General features: G+C 49.9%; 1 protein-coding gene across 1 annotated transcript; it reads right to left on the bottom strand.

Moving 5' to 3' along the window:
- Window positions 1-824: 824 nt before the first annotated feature.
- Window positions 825-16,345, bottom strand: HEATR6 (HEAT repeat containing 6). The gene is made up of 20 exons (XM_066201762.1): window positions 16,268-16,345; window positions 15,471-15,578; window positions 14,962-15,102; window positions 13,752-13,867; window positions 13,260-13,374; window positions 12,943-13,044; window positions 12,401-12,538; window positions 11,283-11,542; window positions 10,813-10,990; window positions 10,336-10,542; window positions 9,593-9,692; window positions 9,025-9,386; window positions 7,759-7,881; window positions 7,200-7,286; window positions 6,293-6,427; window positions 5,068-5,190; window positions 3,915-4,039; window positions 2,868-2,964; window positions 2,279-2,483; window positions 825-1,824 (listed from the first exon to the last, which is right to left on the bottom strand). The coding sequence occupies exons 3-20, from the start codon at window positions 15,097-15,099 to the stop codon at window positions 1,274-1,276; spliced, it is 3,162 nt and encodes a 1,053-aa protein (XP_066057859.1). The 5' UTR covers window positions 15,100-15,102; window positions 15,471-15,578; window positions 16,268-16,345; the 3' UTR covers window positions 825-1,273.
- Window positions 16,346-23,388: the final 7,043 nt, after the last annotated feature.

The following is a 23,388-nucleotide window of genomic DNA, read 5'->3' on the forward strand; positions in this document are numbered from 1 at the left end:
CACAGCTGCCTCGGCACCAGCATTCCAGCTGGAGGCAGCTCTACAGATGGCAGCAACTTTGGGAAAGAAATCCAGGTGAAGTTGTGCTTTCAGTGGCTGTGGGACAGGGCCCAGCAGGGATGCTCAGCTCTGCCTCCATCCCAGGGTCTCCCTGCCTGACCACACACACAGGGCTGGTCCAGCTGCAGCAGTCATCCCTGGCAGAGAACTGGCCCCATCCATCCCCTGGAAAAGGCTCCATTACTCCAGGAAGTTTTGGATACTCTGAGCACTTGAGGCCTGCTGAAAGCAGCGGTGAGGGTGGAAGAACAAAGCAGATGAATTTTGTATCCCCCAGAGGTTTTATGACAGGCAGGGCTTGCCCTGAGCCCTGTTCAAACATCCAGCCCGGGGTTAGGACAGCAGGCACTTAACTCTGAGAGCCCCAGAGCCCTGCTCATTCCTGGAGGTGCTGATTTGTCCCCAGCAACATCAGAGAGCTCAGCACTCTCCCGGCTATCAGCAGAGTAAGCACAGAGCAAACACAGAGCAAGTAACACCAGCGGGAAGGAATGGAAGGGGACAGAACTCCAGAACCAGAAACAAATCCATGTGCTGTTAGGACATCACTGCACCGCCCAGAGAGGTGCTCGGAGAGCCAAAATTTCAGCCTTGGAGAACTTACTTTGAATTTTCTGTTTAAGCAGCACAGTACCATCCAGCTGGAAAGGAGGAATTTTGATTTCTTTGGAAGACAGGATGAGTGGAGGCAGCAGGGAGGCACAGACCAGGTGTAGGACACTGGGAACACAGACAGGTAAAGGCAAAGGGTGTTTGCTCTAAGCTATTCTTCAAATATTGGCGTATTTGGGTTTATTGCAGGAACACAAGAGCGACAACATTTGCAGTGCTCTGAAAAACAAAATTCTTCCAGCCCCCTGCTTTACAAACATGATTCTGGATCCTGCAGCAATAGGAACGAAATGCTTTGAGATAAGCTGAGGGAACAGGCAGCTTTATAAAACACACAGAGGAGGAAGAGGCGTTTGTTTTCCAAGTGGCGACGCTGTGACAGCAAAGTGCACAAACCAGCCCCAGGCAGCGCAACGGCAGAGTTCACCAAACACAACAATAGAAAATAGTAATAATATAAAAATGAAGTCCTAGAGGCATTATTAATAAATTCTGAAATACAATATTTAGTATCAGCAGCAGAAATCTTCTTGTCCCGTGCAAGAGAACAGAGTTTGGTGCTCCCTGCGGAAGTTCTGGTCGCTGAAATGGGACATTCCCTTCAAGCTTCTGTCAGCTCCGTGGCATTGGTGTGGTCTGTCAGGACATCCTCCAGGTACAGGGACACTCTGACCCTCGCCTTGCCCTGCAGCTCTCTCTCGATCCCACTGAGGTGGTCGATCGCTCTCTGCAATCCTCTCTCCCTCTCCCCCAGGTCCGTGTGCAGCCCTGCCTCGCTGTCCTCCCCCGAGGACCTGAGGTACTGCAGGACGAAGGGTCTGATGGCCTCCCCGTGGTCCCTGAGGGTGGCCCCGATGAGGGGCAGGTCTGTGCTCCTCGCCAGCCTCAGCAGGTGCAGCAGGGCCCGGCAGATCTGGGTCCTCAGGCTGGAGCTGTACTTGAACTCCAGGAAGTCCTCGGTGTCCTCGCTCCTCTGCAGGGCCACCACCAAGGCACTCCAGATTTGGCAGAACTGCTCCGTGGAGCCGTAGCATTCCCTCCTGCTGGGGATGGACAGGGCCATGGCTGACTTGATTCGCACTTTGAAGTTCTTGCAGGACTTGACTACAGAGGAAAGGGCACTGAAAGCTTGAGTGGCCCAAGGAGCCTCTCCTGAAAAAAAAAAAAACACCAAAAAAACCCCCTTTTTAAATCAGCCAAAATATGCAAAACTATAAATGCCTCCTGAATATTTAATGGGCTGACATTTATTGAATTTACTGTGGTTGAAATGAGAGAATCGGGGGTTACGAAATGAAATATTAGTTAAAACAGTTAAATCTCCCAAAGTTTTACAGGAGGACATTTGGTATTTACTCACACCTGTAATCCCACCCTCACAATCTTTCCTGGCATGACAGATCCAGCTGAACACAGCAGTTACACCTGCACTGGCACTGGAAGGAGCTGAGTCTGTTCCACTGGGAAGAGCCCTGGGAAAGCTGTGACAGCAAGACTCAGCTCCGTTGGCTTTTCCCCCTTCTTCTCCCCCCCAGTGGCAGCAGAGATGATGTGATCAGCCCCACAGGAGCTGAGGCAGCCCCAGGGCAGGGGCACAGGCTCTCACCAAGAGGCAGGGCAGGGTTCTTGAACACGTTCCCCAGCGCGTAGCACGCGTTCCAGCGCACCTTCATGGTGGCCTCGCTGCCCACCGTGGCAATCAGGGCCTGCAGGGACTCCTCCATGGCCTCCCTGAACCTGGGGTTGGCCACGTGGCAGGGCTGCAGGAAATGGAGCACATTCCCAAGGGCACGGACAGCGTTGCTCTTCACCTGCAACACACAAAAACCTCTCCGGTTCTCGGGCTGTCGGCACGTTTGATCTCAAGCCTGCTGTGAAATCATCTCAGAGCCAGCAAGGAGCACAGCTGGAATCACACTGTGTCTTCCTAAATGCCACCAGAAAGATCACTCTCTGCAAATGGCCACAAAGCAAAGGAAAAATCCCTGCCCTGTGGAAAAGCCCAGTCCAATTCCCTGCAATCCCCACACAGGAAACCTCTGAACACCAGCCCTCAGGGGAGGATGTGAGCTGCAGCTCCCCTCAAACACTGGGGCAAAGAGACCTGAAGTTACTGGTGCCTTTATCCTTTTCTTTTTTTCTTTTAATGCAGGAGTTAACTACACCAACCCCACCCTTCTTCCCCTCAGCCTTACCTTGTCTCTGTCCTTGGATGCTTCCGTTGCAGACCGCAGCAATTTCAGCAGCAGGAGATCAGAAAGTTCCTCCTGGAAGCTTTGGCCCATGGTTTCCCTGGCAGGAGAATCACCCTGTGAACACCCTCACTCCATCCCCAAAGATGTGACACCACCCTTTATAAAGGCCCATGAACAAACAACCTTCACTCTTTAGAAGGCTAATATGTAAGGCAGACCTTTCTGCATGTGACCACTATGTTTATTAATTTAAAACCAAACTATCAATGCAAGAAAGCTGGTTAGCAATGGTTAAGTCTAATAAAAAACAGAGGGCAATGAATTGCTCAGGGGCAATTCTGCACCAGGAATATATGATAACTATTTTCCTGTTAAAAATGTAACAGTAGGTTGGGCTTCCCTCAGTCTCTGGCTTGAGGAAGGGTTAAATATTTATTAATTTTACTTCTGTGTTACGTTGAAAGTAAAGGAACCATGTAATTACACCAAGCAACACACAAGGAATGGAAAACTAAAAAGTGAAAAGTTTTAAAGAGTCTCTCCTTGGAGTGACAGGACAAAGGGGAATGGCTTCAAACTGAGTAGGTTTAGATCAGATATTAGAAAAAGACCTGATCCCTGTGAGGGTGCCCAGAGAAGCTGTGGCTCCCCATCCCTGGAAGTGTCCAGGGCCAGGCTGGACAGGGCTTGGAGCCACCTGGGATAGTGAGAGGTGTTCCCAGATGGACACAGGATGCTTAAACAGTGTCACACCCTGGCAGACACACAGGCAGAGGGTGGTTAAAAAGAAGGATCCAAGCCAAATTTCAGCTTTCTTTGATGTCAAGTATCACAGAATCATTTTGGTTGGAAAAGCCCTTCCAGAGCATCGAGTCCAAGCTCTGCCTGATCCCCTTCCAGTGCCTGCCCACCCTTTCCACGGAAAAATTCCTCCTGATATCCAGCCTGGAGCTCTCCTGGCACAGCCTGAGGCCGTGTCCTGCTGCAGACCGTAAGTCTGCTCTGTGTGACACCTGGGGACAGGGCAGGGCAGGGTGTGTCACCTACATGTTGATGATGAGGGTGTCTGTGAGGTTGCCCAGGGACCAGGCTGCCTTGGCACGGACGTTGGGAGACTTGTCATGGAGGGAATTCAGGATGGCATTGGCTGTGTCTGCCACAAACATCACATCCTGTCAAAGCAAAAACTGCTGCAAAGTTACAGAGTTCTCAAAACACAGGTGATTTCCTTAATAACACACACTGTTTTTTTTCCAGGGAAAATGGGAGAGAGACCAGCTCTGTTAGTTTACTTTTCTTTTCTAGGTGACACCTTTTAATGAGCTCATGGTGCTCTCTGCAGCTTTGCCTGACCTTTAATTAACAGTCCAAGTCTGAGTGCTGACCTAGTCCACCACCCTCGGGTAGCTGTTGCTGAAAAGCTTCAATGGATTATTTAATTCCATTGGTGATTTAGTTACTTTGGATTTTAACATAATTACATGAACTGCCAACCTTATACTCATCAAATCCCCCCCTTAAAGTAATTGCTTCTCCAAGCTCCCTGTTGAGCTGCCTGTCTAATCTTCTCTTCTATGGCACTTTACATGTGCCTATGGTAAAGGATTTTCCTTCAAAATATTTTGGAATTAAACTCCAAAGTCAGCTTCTGCATATTTTTTATATTAAAATCATTCACTTAAAGGTGACGTTGTAAAAACTAATCTTCCAGCTCAGCCAAGCTAAGATGATATATTGTAGAAAAAAAAACCAGGGTTTTTTTCCCCTCCAAATAAGCTTTATTTCTTAGTTTTAAGCAAAACTGAAGGCTTCACATTAAAAACTTGTTACAACCATAGAATCCTGAAGGTTGGAAAAGACCTCAAAGATGGAGTCCAACATTAAACTCCCCAGGGCACTGTACAGCTGTTCCCTTCATCCCAGCTCCTCTGTGCCAACCTAACCACTCCAGCTTCCAACCCCGAGAGCCTGGGAAGATGCTGACCTCTCTCCTTTTCCTCTCACTTCTGCTTCACCTCCCTGAAAGCTGCACTGATTCTGCTCTCACTCCAAAGGCAAGAGCAGGTCTGGGGCCAGTAAGGAAAACTACAAATACGCTACAGGCTAAAAGTAAAGTGAATTAATTTCAAACAAATCCACGTTCCACATCTTATGGTTCATTATAAAATGGCTCAGAGGAAGGGAATGGGCCGGCTCTGACCTGCCTGAGGCACGGGAAGAGGATGTAGACTCCCAGGGCACGGGCAGCAGCAGCTTTCACCAGGGGGTTCTCACTGTGGTTCAGGCCAAGCAGCAACGTGACACACAGGATCTGCTGGTCACCCTGCAAAGAGGAGCAGCAGTGACAACAACAGGGCGGCTGAGGAGAGCTCTGTCCCACAGGGACACACCCATCCTCTGAAAGCCCCTGTATCTGAAGGAGCTCCCCCTCAGAGCATGCTCTAGATAAAGGGAATTGAGGAGTGTTTCCGGAGCCCACCCAGGAGACAGGAATGTTTCCAGCACACAGGATCTCACTGCTGTTAGGTAAGACCAGGAAGGAAATCAAAGCTTTAACTCTCACCCAAAGCAGAAGGAATGGCCCATGAGAGCTAACCCAGAGAGGATGGGCTGCTCATGCCTTCCTTCCCTCTCTGCCCCTCATTAACCAGCACAGGCAGGCAGGGTGAGCTCAGCCTGGGCAGGTTGTCAGTTCACCAGCCCGTGACAAAAGGTCAGAGTGGGCACTGACTTGACCCCACTTGGCCACAGGGACAGGAGAGGGGATGGGATCAAAGTACAGGGGGATGAAGTACATGCTGTACTTGGAGAATTCCAGAGATACTGCTGGACCAGCAATTCCTGGGCAAATGAGATCTGGCAGAGCACTCCCCAGCAAGGGCACAGTGACACAGAAGGAGCTGCACAATGCAGGGGGGATCCACTGCCAAGGCTTTCATGTTTAAAAGCATATTTCACATTGCAAAGGGAAGAAAACAAATGGGTGCACAACATCGTGCCCACATTTGCCCACAACACGTTGTGCAAATGGGTGCACAACATCAGGCCCTGGCTGTTGGCTCAGCTGGCTCTTCAAAGAATTAACCAGCAGAGTAACAATCCCTCAGCCCTCCCTCATGCCATTAAATTCTTGTCCTCCATCTCCTGTGCATCACTGCCAAGGCTGGGTATTCATGGCAGGCCCCAACAGCTGCTGTGACCCACAGTTGAATTGTTCTGACAGGCTAATTACTACTGACATTGCCCTTCCCAGCCTTCAACAGTCACAATGCTCAGAATGAGGAAAAAAAAAAAAAAAAAATTGGGGAAGGTTTCTTTACTTTGTCCTGGTAAGTTTTAAAAGGCTTTAAAAAACTACTGTAATCGGGTGGACAAGGACAAAACCTCAAAGGTAAAAACACCACATTTAAGGTGTGTTCTCCTACCTGCAGGAGGCTGAAAGCCTCTGGTAAGATAGAGGACAGGGCATCGCAGGCACTTGTCTGGAGAGTGGGGTGGGGGGAGTTCTGCAGGGTGCCAGGTAAAGGGCCATTTAACATCATTGTCCAGAAGGTCACAACCTGCAGGAGAAGCAGCCAGGTTTACCTTTTAAACTCAACAATTAAGCCTAAGTTCTTGTCTTAAAGATGATTATTATACCTTGACATTTAAACTGCATTAAATAGTTGCAATCCCACTCCTGAATCCACACAGCTGAGTGTTTTCATTTGCCTGACAATTTACATTCATAGCAAATAACAGGAACCTGATGCTACTGAACACATTTCCTGTCTTGTAGGCTCAAAACGAAGCACGAGCCAAACAAATTTTTAAGCTTGCCTTCTGTTCACAGAAAGAAGACTTAAACAGGCCCCTATTACTCAGTTTCTGCAAACTTAGCCAACAAACAGCTAATGAATTTTTCTAAATTCACATATATTGTGGTTCTGGCCACTCTCTCTGCACTTGTGGCCAGCTAGAAAACGTAGGTTGGCTCTTTAACAATGCAAATTCACCAAAATTCTAAAAGTTTTATGCAGCAGTAATGACACACACAGAATCATTGCTGTTCTTCCAGCTCTCTGAGCTGCAGCAGGCTGCAAGAGTTGGGAAGAGGGAGGCAAAGACACAGGGTTAACATCATGCAAAAGAAATAAAACTCAACACATCTGTCTCCAGACAAGAACAACTGCCAAATTACTGCAGGAAGTCTCCAGAAATTGCCCATACTGGCATCCAGAGAGCTGCGGTCTGAGTCCTTTCCTGCTTCCCTGCAATTATTGATCTGTGTCTGTGCCAGTGACTTTGCAGAGTCCAGGGAAGGAGCTCAGTGAGGTGGAATCTCACACTTACCACACTGACAGGCACCCTCTGCTCAGGGGTAGTGGGGGAGTCAGGTTTGTGCTGCTGCAGGACACCCGTGCCCAGCTCCTCCAGAAGCTACAAAGAACAAAAAGCAAAGAGGTTTTCCATCAGGGATGACTCAAGGACCTTGGAACTACAGAACCTTCACCTAGGACTGCATCTGACCCAGGGAACAAAAATAAAAGGTTCAGTACTGGTTTGGACTGTTCTGTCCCTGCTAGTACTGAAATCAGAGGAAAAGTCTTTCCTACATGAAGTCTCCTGCAGGCACAGCATAACAAACGACTGCACAAAGAGGAAATCTTTGGGTCCAGTCCCTGCACCAGCTGAGGCTCAGTGTTGTAGTCCTTGCACTTCCCAAGCTTCCTGGTGACTCAGCAGAGCAACAAAATTCTGCTGAGACTTCAAGACTGGAAGCAGAAGGTGCATTTTACATCACACACACAGATGCTTTGAACATTCATCACCACTCATCTGCATTTGCAAAGCACACAGGCAGATAAAACTGACTTGGTAAAACAACATTGATGTGTCCTCCTGCTCTTACTTTGGCTCCATGAAGCTGAATGGATGGATCCATTTCTTCCATGCATCTGCAAGCCACTTCTCCAAGCTCTAGGAAATAGCTCTGAGCCATAGGGAAATAGCCTTTCACAAGAAGGGCCAACACCTAAACACAGACAAAGGAAATTCCATTCAGCCTTTCTTCCTTCTGTTTACCCAAAATACCCCAACTACACACTGAAATGATGTTAATGGGCTAACCAGCCCTAGCACCATACACTGAACTCTGATGTAACAGATACACCTTTGCAGCACTACTTCTGCAATATTAGAGCTGATTAAAAGCCTCCCTGTTCCATTATCTTGTGGCTCAGAAGAGCCACAGAAGCACTATCAGGTAGCAAGACCATGAATTATTTAGTGTAAGTGAGGGCTCCTGTAGCCAAAAAGCCTAAGAGCAAGACATTCTGCACCTCCTGTAACAGTGCTGCTGCCTTCTGTGAACTGGATTTGACAAACATTTACTGTTCCAGAAAAAGAGTGAGAATTCTTGGGATGCATGTTACAAAATCCTACCCTTTGCTGTGGCTACATGAATTAAAACAAAGCCAAGCCTCAGCATCCACAGGTATTCCTTGAGTCACTCCAGAGCTCCTTGCAGACTGTTCTCTGACTGCACGGCTCTTTCCCACTGTTTTCCACCAAAACTTTAACTTGGATTCTGTACGGAGGAGTTCGCATGGGGAAGACTCACAGTCTGCCAGCACACACCCCCAAATAATATTGAAAAAAATACTGGGGATAAAAAAATCACAGGCAGATGAACTTGCTGCAGCAGGTTTGCAGTGGGACAGCCATGCTGTGGCCATGGAATCAAAGGGTTTCTCTTTGGGTCACGGCAGCTCATGCTCCCTGGGCAGCAGAGGAGCACTGTGAAGCTGTTAACAGCAATTGGGAAGAGAATGATAAACCCAGTTCCATTCCACTTATAGCTTTTTATCAAGAGATTAGGTGGGTGGTTCCTAAAAGTGAATGTTTTTCTCTTCATAAATACAGTGTTTGAAGGAAAGCTCAGTTCTCACTGGGTAAGTCACTGCCCTCACACAAGACCCTCCCCAACCAAACTGGACTCCCAGATCTATTCCTGCTCCTTTAAAAGAGTTTTTGGGTTCAACATCTGTGACTTCCTGGGAAGGACACACGGTGTCACAGCAGCTCAGCCTCACTGCACCAGCACTGGCCTCAGCCTAAATCTCCCTGGGAACGCAGGGAGCCAAGGGAATGCAGGGCTGAGGGAGGCAGCTCCCACCTGCAGGGCCTCCAGGCGCAGGGGACACGGCTCGTAGACGCTGGACAAGGACGGGAAGGTGGCGTCGCTGTCGGAGCAGGAATCCTCCCGGGGCAGGATGATGATGGAGACACACAGGCGGAGCAGCCAGCACGGCTCTGGAGGGCCACACCCTGCTGGATTGTCCCGAGGGCTCTCCCCTGCCCAGGGCAGGGCTTTCCTCCACTGCTCACAGGAGCTGAAGCGCCCGGGGGTTGCGCTGCCGCTGCTGTTCAGCCCTGAGGAGCTGGGCTGCTGCAGGAGCAGCTGCACCTCTGGCAAAGGTGCCTGGACAGAAACTATTGCCCCCAGCAATGTGAGGCTGGAAACTCGAACGTTAACATCTGCAAGAGACAATGAGGGGAGAAGAAAAAACAAAAAAAACTCAATTAGAGCAAAAAAATACTCCATTAGAACCTCACTGACGGCCCAGCATCCTCCCCCAGCAGTTTGCAGACAAGATAGATTATAACACAAACATCCACTGCTATTGAATTATGGGTTTATGGAGCACAGAGAAGGAGAGGAATATAATACAGAGAATGCAAACCTTTGTGAGAGATGTAGGGCTTGATCTGGTTCCACACCCTGGTAAGCAGGCCAGGTTTCAATCGGCTGTAGGGCGCGTTGGAAACCAAGTTTGCAAGGCACTGAAACACAGAGAAAGGTGCTGGTTACAATGTCAGCCTGGCCTCCAACAGGTTTGTTTTTACATTTGTAATTTAGGTCACTCAGGCAGCTCATTATCTGAGGGCACCTGAAAAAAACCACCCCAATTATCTGCTGCCTGAACACTGGATACAAACTTGGCTCCTAAGAACAAGGATTTAACTACTGTGACTGTGGCATAAAGACCAAGGAATTTTGATAGCCCATGGAAGGATTTGTCCATTTGGATTCCAGTTTTGAAGTCAATGTCAGTCTTTAGAATCATTTTATAAGTTCATTCAGCTACAAAAAGACTAAAAAAAACGCAGAAAAAAGAGAATTGTGCTGAAGGGAAAAGAAACCCCGAGACTCTGGGTGGAACTCTGAGGAACCTGGTCTAGAGGAAGGTGTCCCTGTCCACAGCAGGGGACTGAAACAAGGTGACCTTTAAGGTCTCTTCCAAAGAAATCATTCTGTGATTCTATGATTCTGTAGGATGAATCCTGTGAGATGACAAAGGTCTGTTTCCCACCACCACCACCTCACTCCTCAACAGCAACTCTGTGCAATCTTTCCTCAGGACTCAATCTAGAGAGCAGTGTCACCCCTTGGGAGCACGTGGCACATTTGCAGGTGTGCAGGTACCTTGACAATCTGTGTCAGTGTCTGAGAGGAGGACTCTGCCACCAGGGCCAGCAGCAGGCAGCGGTGCAGCTCCCGGATGCTGGAAGCAATGGTGACAGAGAAGGGAGTGAAAGCTCTCTTGTGGTCATTGGCATCTTCAGCCACGGAGAGGAACTGCTTAGAACCTTCCAGGAAGGCTGAGAGGACTTGAAGAGCACAGGCACGTGTCTGAAATCATAAAAAATTTTGTGACACCTTTTAACACCTCTTTTGAGCAGGTGGAGAATTTTACAATATATGAATTCCTCTCTAGAAAGAGAAAATTCAACTCTTTTTTTCATAACTTTAGGCAACACAGAACCAATCCATTTTGTCTTTAGGCAAAGCTTCCTATTTATTTCTTGGGCAGTAGCAATATACTTACTGAAGACAAGAGAAGACAACTCCTAAGATTAATAGGGGAAAACAGAACAATTTTTGTCCTCAGAAGTGCCTCACCTTTGGAGAAGGGTCCTTTAGAGCAATAGTCATCAGGGACACAGACTGGGGGCTGCCAATACCAGGGGCATCAGGAACAAATGCTGACCAGTAGCCATAAAGAACTCTCTTTTCTATTGACTTTATAGTGGAGAGGAAACAGGCCAGAGCCCCTTGGCGAACATTGGCTTGGTAAGACCTGAAACACAAACAAAAAGATTCATGAAAACAGCAGGGACGAGGGATGGACTCCACCTCTTTCATGTGTGTTAGTGGCTGGCTGTGAGAGGAAATCTTTTAGACCAAGAACAGGAAGAGGAAGAACAAATTTACTCCCAAACCAACACAAATTGCCGCTTTCCAATTTTCTCGTATCATCTCATAAATCAAAAGGGAAAGTGATTCCCTCAGCAGTTTTGATTCGGAACAAAGGACAGTGTGGAAGTGTTTCGTGGACCTCGTGTTTTCACGTTTATGTGCACAACAATCACCTCACTTTGCTCTGTATTCCACCTTCAGTGTCAGAATATTCCGACTCGCTGCTGCTGATGCGCTTCCAGCCCGCGGGGTGGGAGGACAGGGGATCCTTCCCAGCACAGACATCTGCTGCACGGGGCTGCACATCCTCCAAGTGCAATTTCAGCATGTCTGCTCCTAGCACTGACTCATTTCCTGCATCTCCTGAGTCTTCTCTTCCTTCTTCCCCAAATTCTCCCTTCTTTTGTTTCCCTTTGCACTTTTTTCTTCGGCTCTAAGACAAAAAATTGATTTTTCTTAGTCAGTGCTTAACAAATACATAAATGCAGTTACATGTCTCTGCAATACTCTTCAAACAGTCACTGTTTAGTATCTGGGTTTTTAAATTCTGCTTATTAGTAGCAACAGTCACAAAATTTCAGTAATACCTAAGTAAACAGTTTATAACTGAAAAGCCTCAAAAACTGAGCTTTGACTTCTTCATCAGGAAAGCAGAATATATCCAAGGAAACCTTTAGCTAAAAATCATATTTCACACAAAAGTGATTAAAGAACAACACCAAATACTTCTGTAGTTCTTTTAGATTTACAGTAGGTAACACTAACTAACCTTTCTTTTCAGGACCTAAAAAGAAACAGGTCAACATGACTAGACAACTTTATTTTCTCTCATGTCTTTCAGATAATCAGTAATCCAAAGTATTTACAGGGTTAAAAAATAACCTGTAGAAGGATTAAGCAGAACAGATGAGGCAAGAAAATAGTCTTAAATGAACTTGACTTCCCTAAGAAAGAGTCAAACAATTGTGCAAGTGTTAGGAGAGAAAACGTGACTTATAAAATCAAAAGCTTTGGCGAGTTTGCACGCATCAATCCCGTGCCTGAAGGCCAGGAATTCTTGGCTATGGATGAATAATTGTTGCACAGAGCCTAACTGAGGGAAGCCAAGCCCTGCAGAGCCATTTGTTTGTGTCACCCGAGTTCCCAAAGCAATGCAGAATTTATGACCAACACCTTTGAAGCAAAGAATGAAATGTACCACATGCTCAGGACATGAAGAGCCACCAATATCACAACAGGTGAGATACAACCACAACCAACAGGCTGGAGAATCAGGAGCAGCCCAGCTTACCCCTGTCTGCTTAGAGGTGGCTGCTTCTGACTGCTCCTGCTTGACAGGTGACCTTTTATCATACTGAGGTAAAGGAGCAGGGTACAGGGCTGTGGGCACCTCTATGCTCAGTCCTGGCAGCCCATGGAACATGCATTTCTGCAACAGGAACACAAATGTTAGTTAGCATCCTCTCCCTTTCTCAGGCACACATTTACTGTTATTCACTTGGGTGATAAAAGAATTTTCAGTGTGCTCCTTCCCCCAGGCCTTGTCTCTCCCATGTAGAAGGCTATACAACTGAAATCCACGTGTCTAGAAGGATTTCAAGTAGGTCCAAAAACCCCCAAGCCTCCCATCTCCCTCTCACATTCTGCAGCGGGAAGTGCAGTGAAGATGCTGTGAGAGAAACTGAATATACTTTTCTTTGTATCTCACACCCCATTTCCCCCCACGCTGAGGTTTCTCTGCCCCCTCATGCTCATCTTCTGCTGTTTCCCACTTAACAGCACCTCGAACCTCCCAGTGTCTGCCTCTTTCCCCAGGTGGATTTAAGGATTTACCTTTAACACTGCCAGGAGTGCTCCAATTTGGTCAGTTTGCATCAGTTTCATCTTCCCACCGTTGAGAAGCGACTGGACACCTTTCAGTGCACTTTGCAGTAACTGAAAACAAAGAATTACTTACTTTTCCTTCCCAAAATGCTGCAGGTTCACATCTTTCAAGCAACTATCTAGGCAGTTTTGCTCAACTGGGACAGTAATATGATAAATTATAGACTATTAAAGCAAAATCTTAATTGACATCATTCCAATTTCCATGTATTCCAGCAGCACAACCTCCTAATTAGAGTATTTTAGACAATTAGACTCACACTTACCATGCAAAAAGTGATGTCATCCACATCAGAGGTTTTTGAAGACTGCAGAACACTTAGGAAAGTTTGAAAACAGACACTTCTGTAGGACTCATCCAGGTATGGCTGTGCAGGGACACTAAAATTAGAGCAGGAGGAGACACAGGGTGGGTTTACAGTCTGTCCACAGGTTCATAAAGTCACACAAAGTCCCACCCAAGCCCTCTGTTGGCCTGCAGAGCCCTACATGGATGGATGGCTGATTGAAAAGGGCCAGCTCTATCATACGGAGGACAAAAGGAAACTTTCTGCATGATAAACCAGATAGTACAACAGCTTTTCTTCCCTAAACTAATCCCTATAACATGATTTCTGGAAGAATGAGAGTTTCCAGTTTTATGCACAGATATCTTGGAACACTAAAGCTCTGCACTTCAAATCCATGCACCTACACCTTGCTGGCCCTGTGCTGGCAGATTTACACTTTCCAACCCACCTGAAAAGGCTTGTACACACCTGAGGCACAGGTTTGCCATGCTGCGCACAGCTGCCCTCCTGAGCTCCACGTCTGCCTGGGCAGGGTCACTGAACTGCAGCAGGAGTCCAGCCTTGCCCAGCAGGTCTGGGAGATACTGAAAACAAATCACCAGAAGTCATTAGGGGTCAGTGTTCCTCCCTCAGCCTCCTGGGTCTTGTTGTTTGGGGGTTAAATATCATGGGAGGTGGCTGGAGCCTGGCTGGACACCAGGTACCCACCAAAACTGCTCCTCAGATGGGCAGGGGAGAGAAAATACAAGGAAAGGCTCATGAGTTGAGACAAGGACAAGGAGAGGTCACTCACTGATGACCACCATGAGCAGAGCACACCTGGCTTAGTGAAATTAGTTGGATTTATTACCAATCAAAAATCAAAGCAGGATAATGACAAGTAAAACAAACCCTAAAAATTCTCAGCTGCAATTTCAGGTTCCGGAGATGGATTTATGTTTATAAAAAACAGCACGAAAACCTTAATTCCTTAAGTCCTCTTATTTTGCATTAAGAAAGGATAGAGCTGAGCACAGAGCTGAGTCCCAGTTTATGCTCTCTTCCCAGACATGAAGCTAAGCTAGGAACAACTGCTGCACCAAAATGCTGCCACTACATGGGCTACAAGCCCACACAAGCTGGCAGCTCCCAAACTGTGAGCATCACCACCCCATGCTCAGCCCAACAGCAGAGACTGCTTTGCAAGCTGCCACGAGCTGGTGACAGCAGGAGGATTCAGCATTTCCAACACTGTCAGCTGCAGCAACAAGGAGCTTCACACAGGATTGATACCTGAGAATGAAATGGCACCGAGCTAAAGCCCTGATCTGGTTACAGGATGGATTTCAGCATCCTCAGAGGAGCTGGCTGCAATTTGAAGCTCCCTGTGGTCTTCCTGCCTGAGGCACAGGGTGGTTGGTCTGCAGGCTAAGCCTGTGCCTTTGTTCAATGGTGATCCCTACAGCTGCAGCCTGCAGGTACATGGCATTCCACATGGGAATAATAATTATTAATAAATGCACCTGAAATTCAACTTTCCCATAAATATCAGCCACTATATAAACGGGATTGAATCTTAGCATGAAAGGTAGCACAATTTGAGAATTTTTTTTATTCTTTCTCTCAGAAAAAAAAAATAGAAACAGTAGCAGCGGTGCAAATATTTTTGTTGTTACTTTCTCTCTGTTTGTAAACTCACCTTCTGACACTTAGGCCCATTATTGTAAACAAGAGCTGCTAAGGCTTGTAGAATTTCAACATGTGTCCAGGAGCTGCACTGCCTCAGAGCAGAGATGCAGTAGGAGAGAAGGAAATTCAAGTTCGGCTCATCAACCATCACCTGTTGCAACACAAAAGGTCAAGATAAACATCATCTTGTACTGCTGCAGTCAATAAACCCAAAGAAATTGGTCACAGATTCAGGTGATCTGGCTGTTAAAATCACACACCAGCAGAGAACACACCTGAAAAGAAATGGATAAATCTGTACAAGTGTCCTAAAACCAAGACTATTTCCCATGGTGAATCACTTCTGACTGAGAGGTGGTTTTATGAGGAACCATGTTATATCAGAGCCTCAGCTACCCAAAAATGAGTAATACGGTGAAAATCCAATTAACTCTGAAGGTTGGCTCCACAGCCCTGGAAAAAGACAGAGCTCCACTGGCTTATTGAGGGACAGGAGGGACATAACCAAACTCTCCCTACCTGATATCTGTTGAGTAAGTGATGGATAAGCTGACAGACTTTGCTGACAAGATGTTCCTGATCAAGGGGAACCAACTGACAGGCTTGGACAAGCACAGCACAAACATCCTGGAAGAGAAAGCCTCAGTTTATTATTTAGGGACTACAAAGTCATTAATAATGGCTCAAGGAAAACACCAAGTTAGATCAAGGAACAGAAGAGTATTGTCCAAAAACCAACTAATTCCAAAGTGCCAAGTAAGCCTGCTTTGGAAATAAAATGAAGACAAAGCAGTGTAATAATGAAGAACTGTGTGTTGCCAATGGAGCAGCAGTGGAGCAGCATCCACGCTGCTCATCTAGAGTGCTCAGCTTTGAAGGGCTTGCTTTAAGGTTTAAAAAATTACAATTTTTCCAGCGTCAGACTACGAGAATCGCCGAGGCCCACAGTCCCACCTGTTGGTGTCACCCACCACATCTCCACCCGGCAGCGCTTTGGCACAGGACAGCAGAGCCCAGCCCCCGAGGAGCCGGAGAAGAGGCCCGGGGCCGGGCGGAGGAGCGGGGAAGGTTCCGCAGCGGGGGGAACGCGGGGCGGAAGGCTCGGGGCGCCTGCGGGGACACGGGGGTGGTGGCACAGCGGAGCAAACCCCGGGCACGCCGTGCCCACGGCGGCACCCGCTCCGCCCCGCCACACGTGCGCTCCGAGCCGGGCACAGCCGCGCCCGGGGCCGCCTCCTCCTCCTGCTCCCCACGCGGACACATCCCCGGAGCCGCCGGGCCGCTCCCTCCAGCCCCGGTGCCCCATCCCCCGGTACCTGCGGGCCGGGCGCGGCCGCGGGCTCGGGCCCGCAGCTCTCCGAGATGAGCTGATCGAAGAGCAGGTGCAGCTCCGTGCGGCGGCCGCCGTCGGGCCGGGCCCGCAGCGCTCCGAGCCGCGCCAGGCAGCGCCGCAGAGAACCGGCCGGGCCCGGCTCCGCCGCCGCCATCCCCGCGCCCCGGCCCGCCCCGCCGCTATGGCAACCGGAGCCCTTCCGGGGCGGGCCGGCTACGGCGGCCCGGCGGCGCTCGGGGCCGGGGCTGAGGGCGGCAGCGCCCGCGGCAGGTGGCGGTGCCCGCCCGCCCGTGGGACGGCCCGGGAGCAGCAGCGAGTGTCCGAGCGCTGAGTCAGCCCGGGTGGGAAAGCCCCTCGGGACCGGCGCGGCGCTGCCAAGGCTGTCACCGAGCCGTGGCCCCGAGCGCCGCATCCACGCGGCTTTTAAATCCCTCCACCTGTGCCAGGGCTGGACAGCCTGTTCCGTGAAGAAATTTTGGCGGTGTTCAATGTGAACCTCTCCTGGCGTGGAGGATGTGGTGGGTGTAACCCAAAATCGGGGCTGCTCCTGTCCCAGCTCTGACCGTACCCGGTTCAGGTCACGCACAGCACTGGGGACACGGGGACAGGAACCTGCTCACCTTAAGGACATTAATCCAGGTGGGATCTGCACCTCACCAGCATTAACATCTCGCTGGCGGGTAACATCAAATGAACAGCTGGATCCCTGTGAACGGGATCCGGGGAGAGCAGCCAAGCCTGGAAAGCCCTGGTGGATGGGGACATGCACTGGAACGGGGCTCAGCCCGGTACTCCTGCCTTGCTGCACATGGACTGCTGCCAACACTGGACCCACATCACCTGGGAAGGAACAGGAGGGCTCCAGGGCCAGCATACGGTGCCTTTTCCTTCCATGTCACATCCAGGCAAAGCTTTACCTCTGGTTTACCCTCCTTGCATTTCCTTATCACACTGACCACCCTGAGTAAGGAAAGCACCTTCTGTGCCACCAGTGCCGTGGCCTTGGCATCCTTCTGTGCCCTGGGCTGGCTGGTTATGGGTAATTGCTCTGCTCCTTCCCTTTTGCATTCCATTTATCCGGTGCTGTTTGTTCCTCAAAAGTCCCTAAAGGCCTCTGAGGCAGGCACAGAGAAACACAGCGCGGAGACAGCCCCAGGCATGTTGTTATTGTGCAGGGATGATTTTCATAGAATGACAGAATATCCTGAGTTGGAAGGGACCCACAAGGATCATCAGAGTCCTGGGAGATTTTAGAGAGCTCTGTGCCAGCCCAGCCCGGACACTGCTCCAGGGAGAGCAGCTGCTTGAGATCCTGTGAGTGCTCTGGGAGGCAGTGAGAAAAAGTGATGTGGCCACCTTCAGTACTGATTTGAGATTTCAAACCCAGGACTGTCAGTGTTGCCTCCTCAACTTCTCTACTCCTACCAAACCCACAGTCAGGGACCTTTTTCAGTTTTGTTTGTCACCATTTTATTTTGTGATTTATTATTTTAAAATCTTCTTAATACACATTTGAAGCTCTTTCTTTCTTCTTTTCCTTTTTTTTTTTTTTTTTTTTTAATATGGTTCTGAAATGTGCATTCTGACAGCAGCCCCCACGTTGTGAGGCCCCAATAAATTCATGACTGACAGAGTCCCGTGGGTTGTAAAGCAACAAAACCAGCTGAGAGCTGGGTAAGGACACTGAGGGTTTGGGGAATAACTCCACTGAAGCCAGTGATGCTACACCAAGACACATTTTGCCAGTGCCTGGCAATATTCCGGGTTTACTCACCCCTCCAAATCCCCCAACTGCTGCATTCAGCGGTGGCCAGGAGGGAAAACAGCACAAGTCCTCCACTGTTAAACGTGGGCTGCTACTATCATGCAAATCCATCTGGTTCAGCAGCTCTAAGCAGACTTCAAAGGACAGACAAGTCATTAGAATCACAGTTCAAAGAAAAAAGTGAGCAGCTGGTCTAGGCCATCTGGTAGGGGACACAAAATGGTCTCTTTCTTCTCCAGTCAGTCTATGAAATTTTCATTAATTGTAGGAACATCTTCCAACATTAACCAACATCATATTGTTAAAAATGTAAGTCTTAATAAATCATCAAAACTGATGTTTCAGGGAAGCAAGGAAGCTGCAGTCTGCTGGGGTCTTCCCTCGGCAGTAAGACACCAGGCTGTAATTACAGTTTTAAGTTGATGTTTTCAAAGCAAATTAGTGGGAATTAGATTCCTCAGCTCCTTTGAAGGCCTCAGGGAAGAATGTGGACAGGGTGGTTCCCTAGGCTGCAGAGGAATCTCCTTTTCTATTGATTTCAGGAGCCACTTCTGGCTTAAAAATGTGGAGAAAGTGTCCTCCCTGGGCTGCAGGCTTGGGCTGGATCCCAGTGGCTGGGATGGGGGCCCACCCCAGGACACCTGAGCCCCAGAAAGCCCAGGGGAAGTTTAAACAACACCCCAGCTCCCTGCAGCCCCCAGCAGACACCCCATTCAGGGGGAATTCCAGCTCTGGTGGGGTGAGCACAGCTCAGCAGAATCCCTGCATTAGCTGCTGTGATCTCAGGGTCCCCCAGAGCTCCTGGAAATTGATATTCCTGTTGAATATATGGATGACTTCCTTGACATCCAGGCAGTGGTTTGAAAATGCAGGGATAGTGACAGCTGCCACGGGAAAGCCAAACTGAACAGGAGCCACAGGAGAGCTCCAGGACGTGGCAGGGACCTGCTGAGCCTGAAAACACAGTGACCTGGAGCTGCTGCAGCTCTCCTGGCCTCCTCCTTGCCTCTCGCCTTGCCAGCTGTGTCCTTTCTCCAAAAGGCAAACTGCAGAGTTCCTCTTAACCTGACCACTCTGGGATCACAACTGGCTCAAAACTCAGCAGGCAATTGCAGGGGTTTCAAGCCCAGACTTTCCAAGATGCCTGTTTCCATTAATTCTGCCTTTGCTCCTCTTTTCTGTGACTGTCCAAATGTACTGACTTTTCACTTCCTACCAGCAGCATTTCAAAGCAGATGGGAAACACCTGAATGGAGAAAAATCCCAATCCTCTGAGGTATCCCAGGGGTACCCACAAAGGTGCACGTGCAGGTACCCCATCCCTGGCAAGGGGATTCAGCCTGCACCAGCTCCACATTTCCCATTCTCCAAAGGTATGTGCGAATTCAGCCGCTGGTGCTTAGCTGGGTGTCTCCCACTGCCTTCCTGGCTGTTTTCCCAAGCTTTGGGCCAGCTGACAGGACAAACAGCACTGGCTCCAGCCTTGTTTGCCACTGAACAACAGACACAAATACTTGAAATACTTTCCTAATCTCATTTTCTCATGCAAACAACTGCTGGGATGTCAGGGATGTTAATCCAAGGCAGCAGCAGAGATGGGACATGCCGGTTTGGTGAGGGAAGAACCCAGCCAGGGAGCATTTCCAGCCCCTTTAAGCCTCCCCACATGGCCCCATCAGAGGAAGGTGCCCTGTGCTCACACCCACCCCAGCCTGGACCTGGGGTGCAGGTGCCCTGCTGACCTGGGCAGTGAGGATAATTCCTGCAATGAGGGCCATTAAAATTCCTTACACATGGAAACATCCATGGCCTGGTGCCACCAGCCCTCCAGGGAAGGGGGCTGAGGATTGCAAAGCAGTTTTCCCTGGAAGGATTGCTGGCTATACTTGACTGTGTGCCGGGATTGCAGTTGCATCTGGTGAGATTTTGGAAGCCCTGCTACTGCCTTCCCCTTGCACTTCTCTCCTGGGCTTATCTCCCCAGAGTTAGCAGAGGCCAAGATGTTTCCATGTGTGCCTTCCCCCGGAGATGCTGGGGAGCTGGGGGATGCCGTTGAATCCTGGCTGCTGGCAGCACAGCCTCCAAACACCTCCCCCTCTTTACAAAATAGCGCAGACCTGCTTTTTTAGTTTACACCCAAATCTGTTGTCATCCGTTGTGTGTTTACAATAGAGAGGCATTCAATTAACACAGAAAAACGACTCACCCAGCCCGTGAGGGGTGCAGGAGCAGGGGCTACATCCCCAGGAAGCTCCGTGAGCCCTTGGGAAGCAGCTGCCAGTGGAGCAGGAGGGACCACGGGACCCAGAGCTGCAGTGACCTGCTGGGAGCTGGAGCGCACTCTGCTAGCACCCTGCCAGGGATGCACACCAAACATGAGCTAATCCGGACAAAAATAGGAGTGAAATCATAATTCAGATGCATAATTCATGTGCATAATTTTTCTTGCTGTATATTCTCCTGGGATGTATTCTAGAAACTGCTTTCTTTCCCCTCCCCTCCCTGCTCCCGTCCTTCCAAAAAGTGCCGTAGATGCAAATCATTGGAGGCAGCAAGAGGTAGTAGCTTTGCTGGGTTACTAAATAAATGCTAAATTTGTCTGAGTTTCTAGCCTACATCTTGGCAAATGATGCAGATTGAAGCTGGTGTAGAGAGAGACACGCAGCCTTGTGATAATCACAGGATTTTAATTGCTTTCATTGTGAGCCCTGGCTACTGATTGTATCTGCACGGAAAACTGTAACAGTTTGCACTTGCAAATGCTAAAAATGTTAAACAATAATGGCAATTAAGAGATAATTATAGTTATTTTGAAGCAAGGATTGTAGTTAAGACTCCAAGAAGACATCCCAAACGAGCAGGAAGCGTTGCCCTGTTTACTGCACAAGCTTCAAGCTGCTTTTCCTACTATGTGATATCCACCAGATTTAATTGCCTAATGATTTTCTATAAAATACTTAAGTACCACAGTATCTTTAGCCAGCCCAGGCTCTGCCTGAACTGCATGTGCCAGTCTTGCTGAGGACAGAGGCAGTGTCCGAGCCCTGGTCTGGCACCTGCTTGCTGAGTCACCCAAAGCTTTTCCTCTGCAAATGACACCACAGGAAAGCTCCAGGGGCTCCTCACCAGCACCCCTGGGTGGGCACCCTTCTGGAAGGGGCCACATGGATGCCATCCCTCAGTCCCCCTGCAAGCTGTGGTTTCAGAGGGAGCCCTTGCAACGTGGGTCAGGGTTTCCTCCAGCCGGGCTGACCCACGGAGCAGCAGATGCTTCTGGCCAGGTCACTTTGAACCTTCTGAGAAAGCAGGGCTTTGAAACCCAGCTTTAGGAAGAGGCTGTGTCCTTGTCGGAGCGTTCTGGGCTTTCCTCAACAACAACAAAGGCATTTATTTTTTTCCAGAGCCATGTTCTGGGCCGGGCGCCAGGCGGCTGTGTGCAGGCTGCGGCGGGGCCCGGCCTGGCCCCGTGTCAGCCCCGGCCGGAGCGGCCCTGGCAGCAGGCGAGCAGCGGGAATCGGCGCGACACCACACCCCGAACCTGTAACCAAAGCCCGCGGGGAGAGGGAGCCCTGGAAGGAGGGATTTCCGTCCCTCTGACTCAGCTTAGGCAGCACGGGGCTAAGGCTGGGGTCACACACGCCTGGCTCGACCTGTCAGTAAACCCCGGGGAAGCCTTTCTGCAGTGCCCTGTTCGCCCTGGCCAGGCTAAGACGTGGGAAAACCTCTTCCCGAGGGCCTGAGTGCAGCGTGGCAGGCAGTGGGAGCACACGTCCAGCTCTGCAGATTCCAGCCCGTCGGAGGGCGTGTGGGACTGGGCTGCAGGAACAAAGGGTGTCTTTCACTGGCTCACCCCGCACAGGGCCGCCGAGGCGAATTCCTGGGATGCTTTTATGGGCTGCTACCAATGCACAGGCAGAGCTGGGCTCCCAGCAATCTCCTCCCCCTGAAAGCACTTCATTCACACCCAGGCTGGAAGGAGGTGAAAGAAAAGGCCACGCACATGGTTAAATGCAGGGGGGGCCCGAATGCAGGGGGATCAGAGCTGCCTGCCCCAGGCTGGGAGCGAGGGCACAGAGCCCAGGGGTCCAGACAAGCAGCCGAGCTGCAGCCAGGCTGCTCCGCAGCGGCCATAAATCATGGCAGAGGCGTGAGCAAGGGAGGGAACAAAGGACATGGAGAGATGCCATGGCATGTGGCAGGGAAGGACCGCGGTGGCTGCACCAGAGGATGGCGTCTGAGGAAAGCCTCTAAGCCACCCCAAGAGGGTCCCGGCCCCAGGGCTGAGGGCTGGCCCTGTTCTGCCTCTCCCCAGCCCAGCCCTGTCAGCGTGGGGCATGTGGGGACAGGGGACATGGGGGATCATGACCTCCCACCTCACCCATGGCCCCACAGTACTCCTGGGATGCCTCTCCAGCACTGCCCTGGCCTGCTGCTGGTTTTTCCATCAGGCCACATGGAGCTCTGGCACATTGGTTCTGAGTCTCCAGCACCAGGATGAAATGACCATCAAAGGACGGTCAAAGGCCACTACGGCAGCCAGATTTCACAGGCAGCAGGGAACATGCTGCACCAGGGCTGGATAAAGCTGTTCCTCAAGCTTAACCCAGGGCCAAACCCTGCTGAGCAGAGCCTGGGGCTGCCCCTGCTCAGGCTGCCCCAGAGGAAGGGAGAGGGACTGGAGTGGGGTCTTCTTACCCCCTATTGTGGGTGCTGAGCCCACCGGTGCTCAGAGCACCTGCCACCCCTTCCAAAGGGCTGGGAAAGGCACTGACCTGATGATAAGCAGTTATTAGTCTCGTTGGTAATGAGTTATTACTCAGCCTCAGCTAGACACTGCCTTAAGGAAGGAAACATCTGATCATCTTTTAATAAACACAGTTGGTTTCTGCAAGGCTCCTGCAGCTCCTGTATCTGTAAAGTGCTCCGAGCACAAGGCTTCTGCACAGAGCTGCTGTGAGTCACCGTCTGGGAAAGGGTGTCAGGATCCTTGCTCAATAAATAGAACAAAGGAGGGAAACCTCGGGTGGGCAGGGATGGCACAGCCCTGCTTCCCTCACTGTGTGCCACCGTCCTCCTCAGGATTTACCCAGCAGAGGCTGGAAGTGAGATAAAAATGATTTCCATATTCTCTCTCATCATGACTAATCGCCTGCAAAAGCACTGGGAGAAGGAACAGGTCTGTTGGGTACTGGGTTTTCCAGCCACAGGCTCTGCTTCCACGTGGCTGGAGCACAACACTGCAATGGCAGTGCTGCAGGCTGGTTGGGAGAGAAGCACAGCCCTGACCTGCAGCCTGGGTGTTCCCACACGAGCAACTCCCAGGCCTGTGCTGCCACTTG

Source organism: Chamaea fasciata, unplaced genomic scaffold, assembly GCF_029207755.1.
Source record: "Chamaea fasciata isolate MVZ Bird 193981 ecotype frontalis unplaced genomic scaffold, bChaFas1.0.hap1 SCAF_21, whole genome shotgun sequence".
Lineage (NCBI taxonomy): Eukaryota > Metazoa > Chordata > Aves > Passeriformes > Sylviidae > Chamaea > Chamaea fasciata.

Excerpts from the sequence above, each read along its gene's own strand:
- HEATR6 (XM_066201762.1), bottom strand. The coding sequence starts at position 15,099 with ATGGTTGATGAGCCGAACTTGAATTTCCTTCTCTCCTACTGCATCTCT. Across the intron at positions 9,693-10,335 it reads CACTGACACAGATTGTCAAG|TGCCTTGCAAACTTGGTTTC; the intron begins GTACCTGCACAC and ends TCTGTGTTTCAG. Across the intron at positions 2,965-3,914 it reads GACACCCTCATCATCAACAT|GGAAACCATGGGCCAAAGCT; the intron begins GTAGGTGACACA and ends TTCTCCTGCCAG.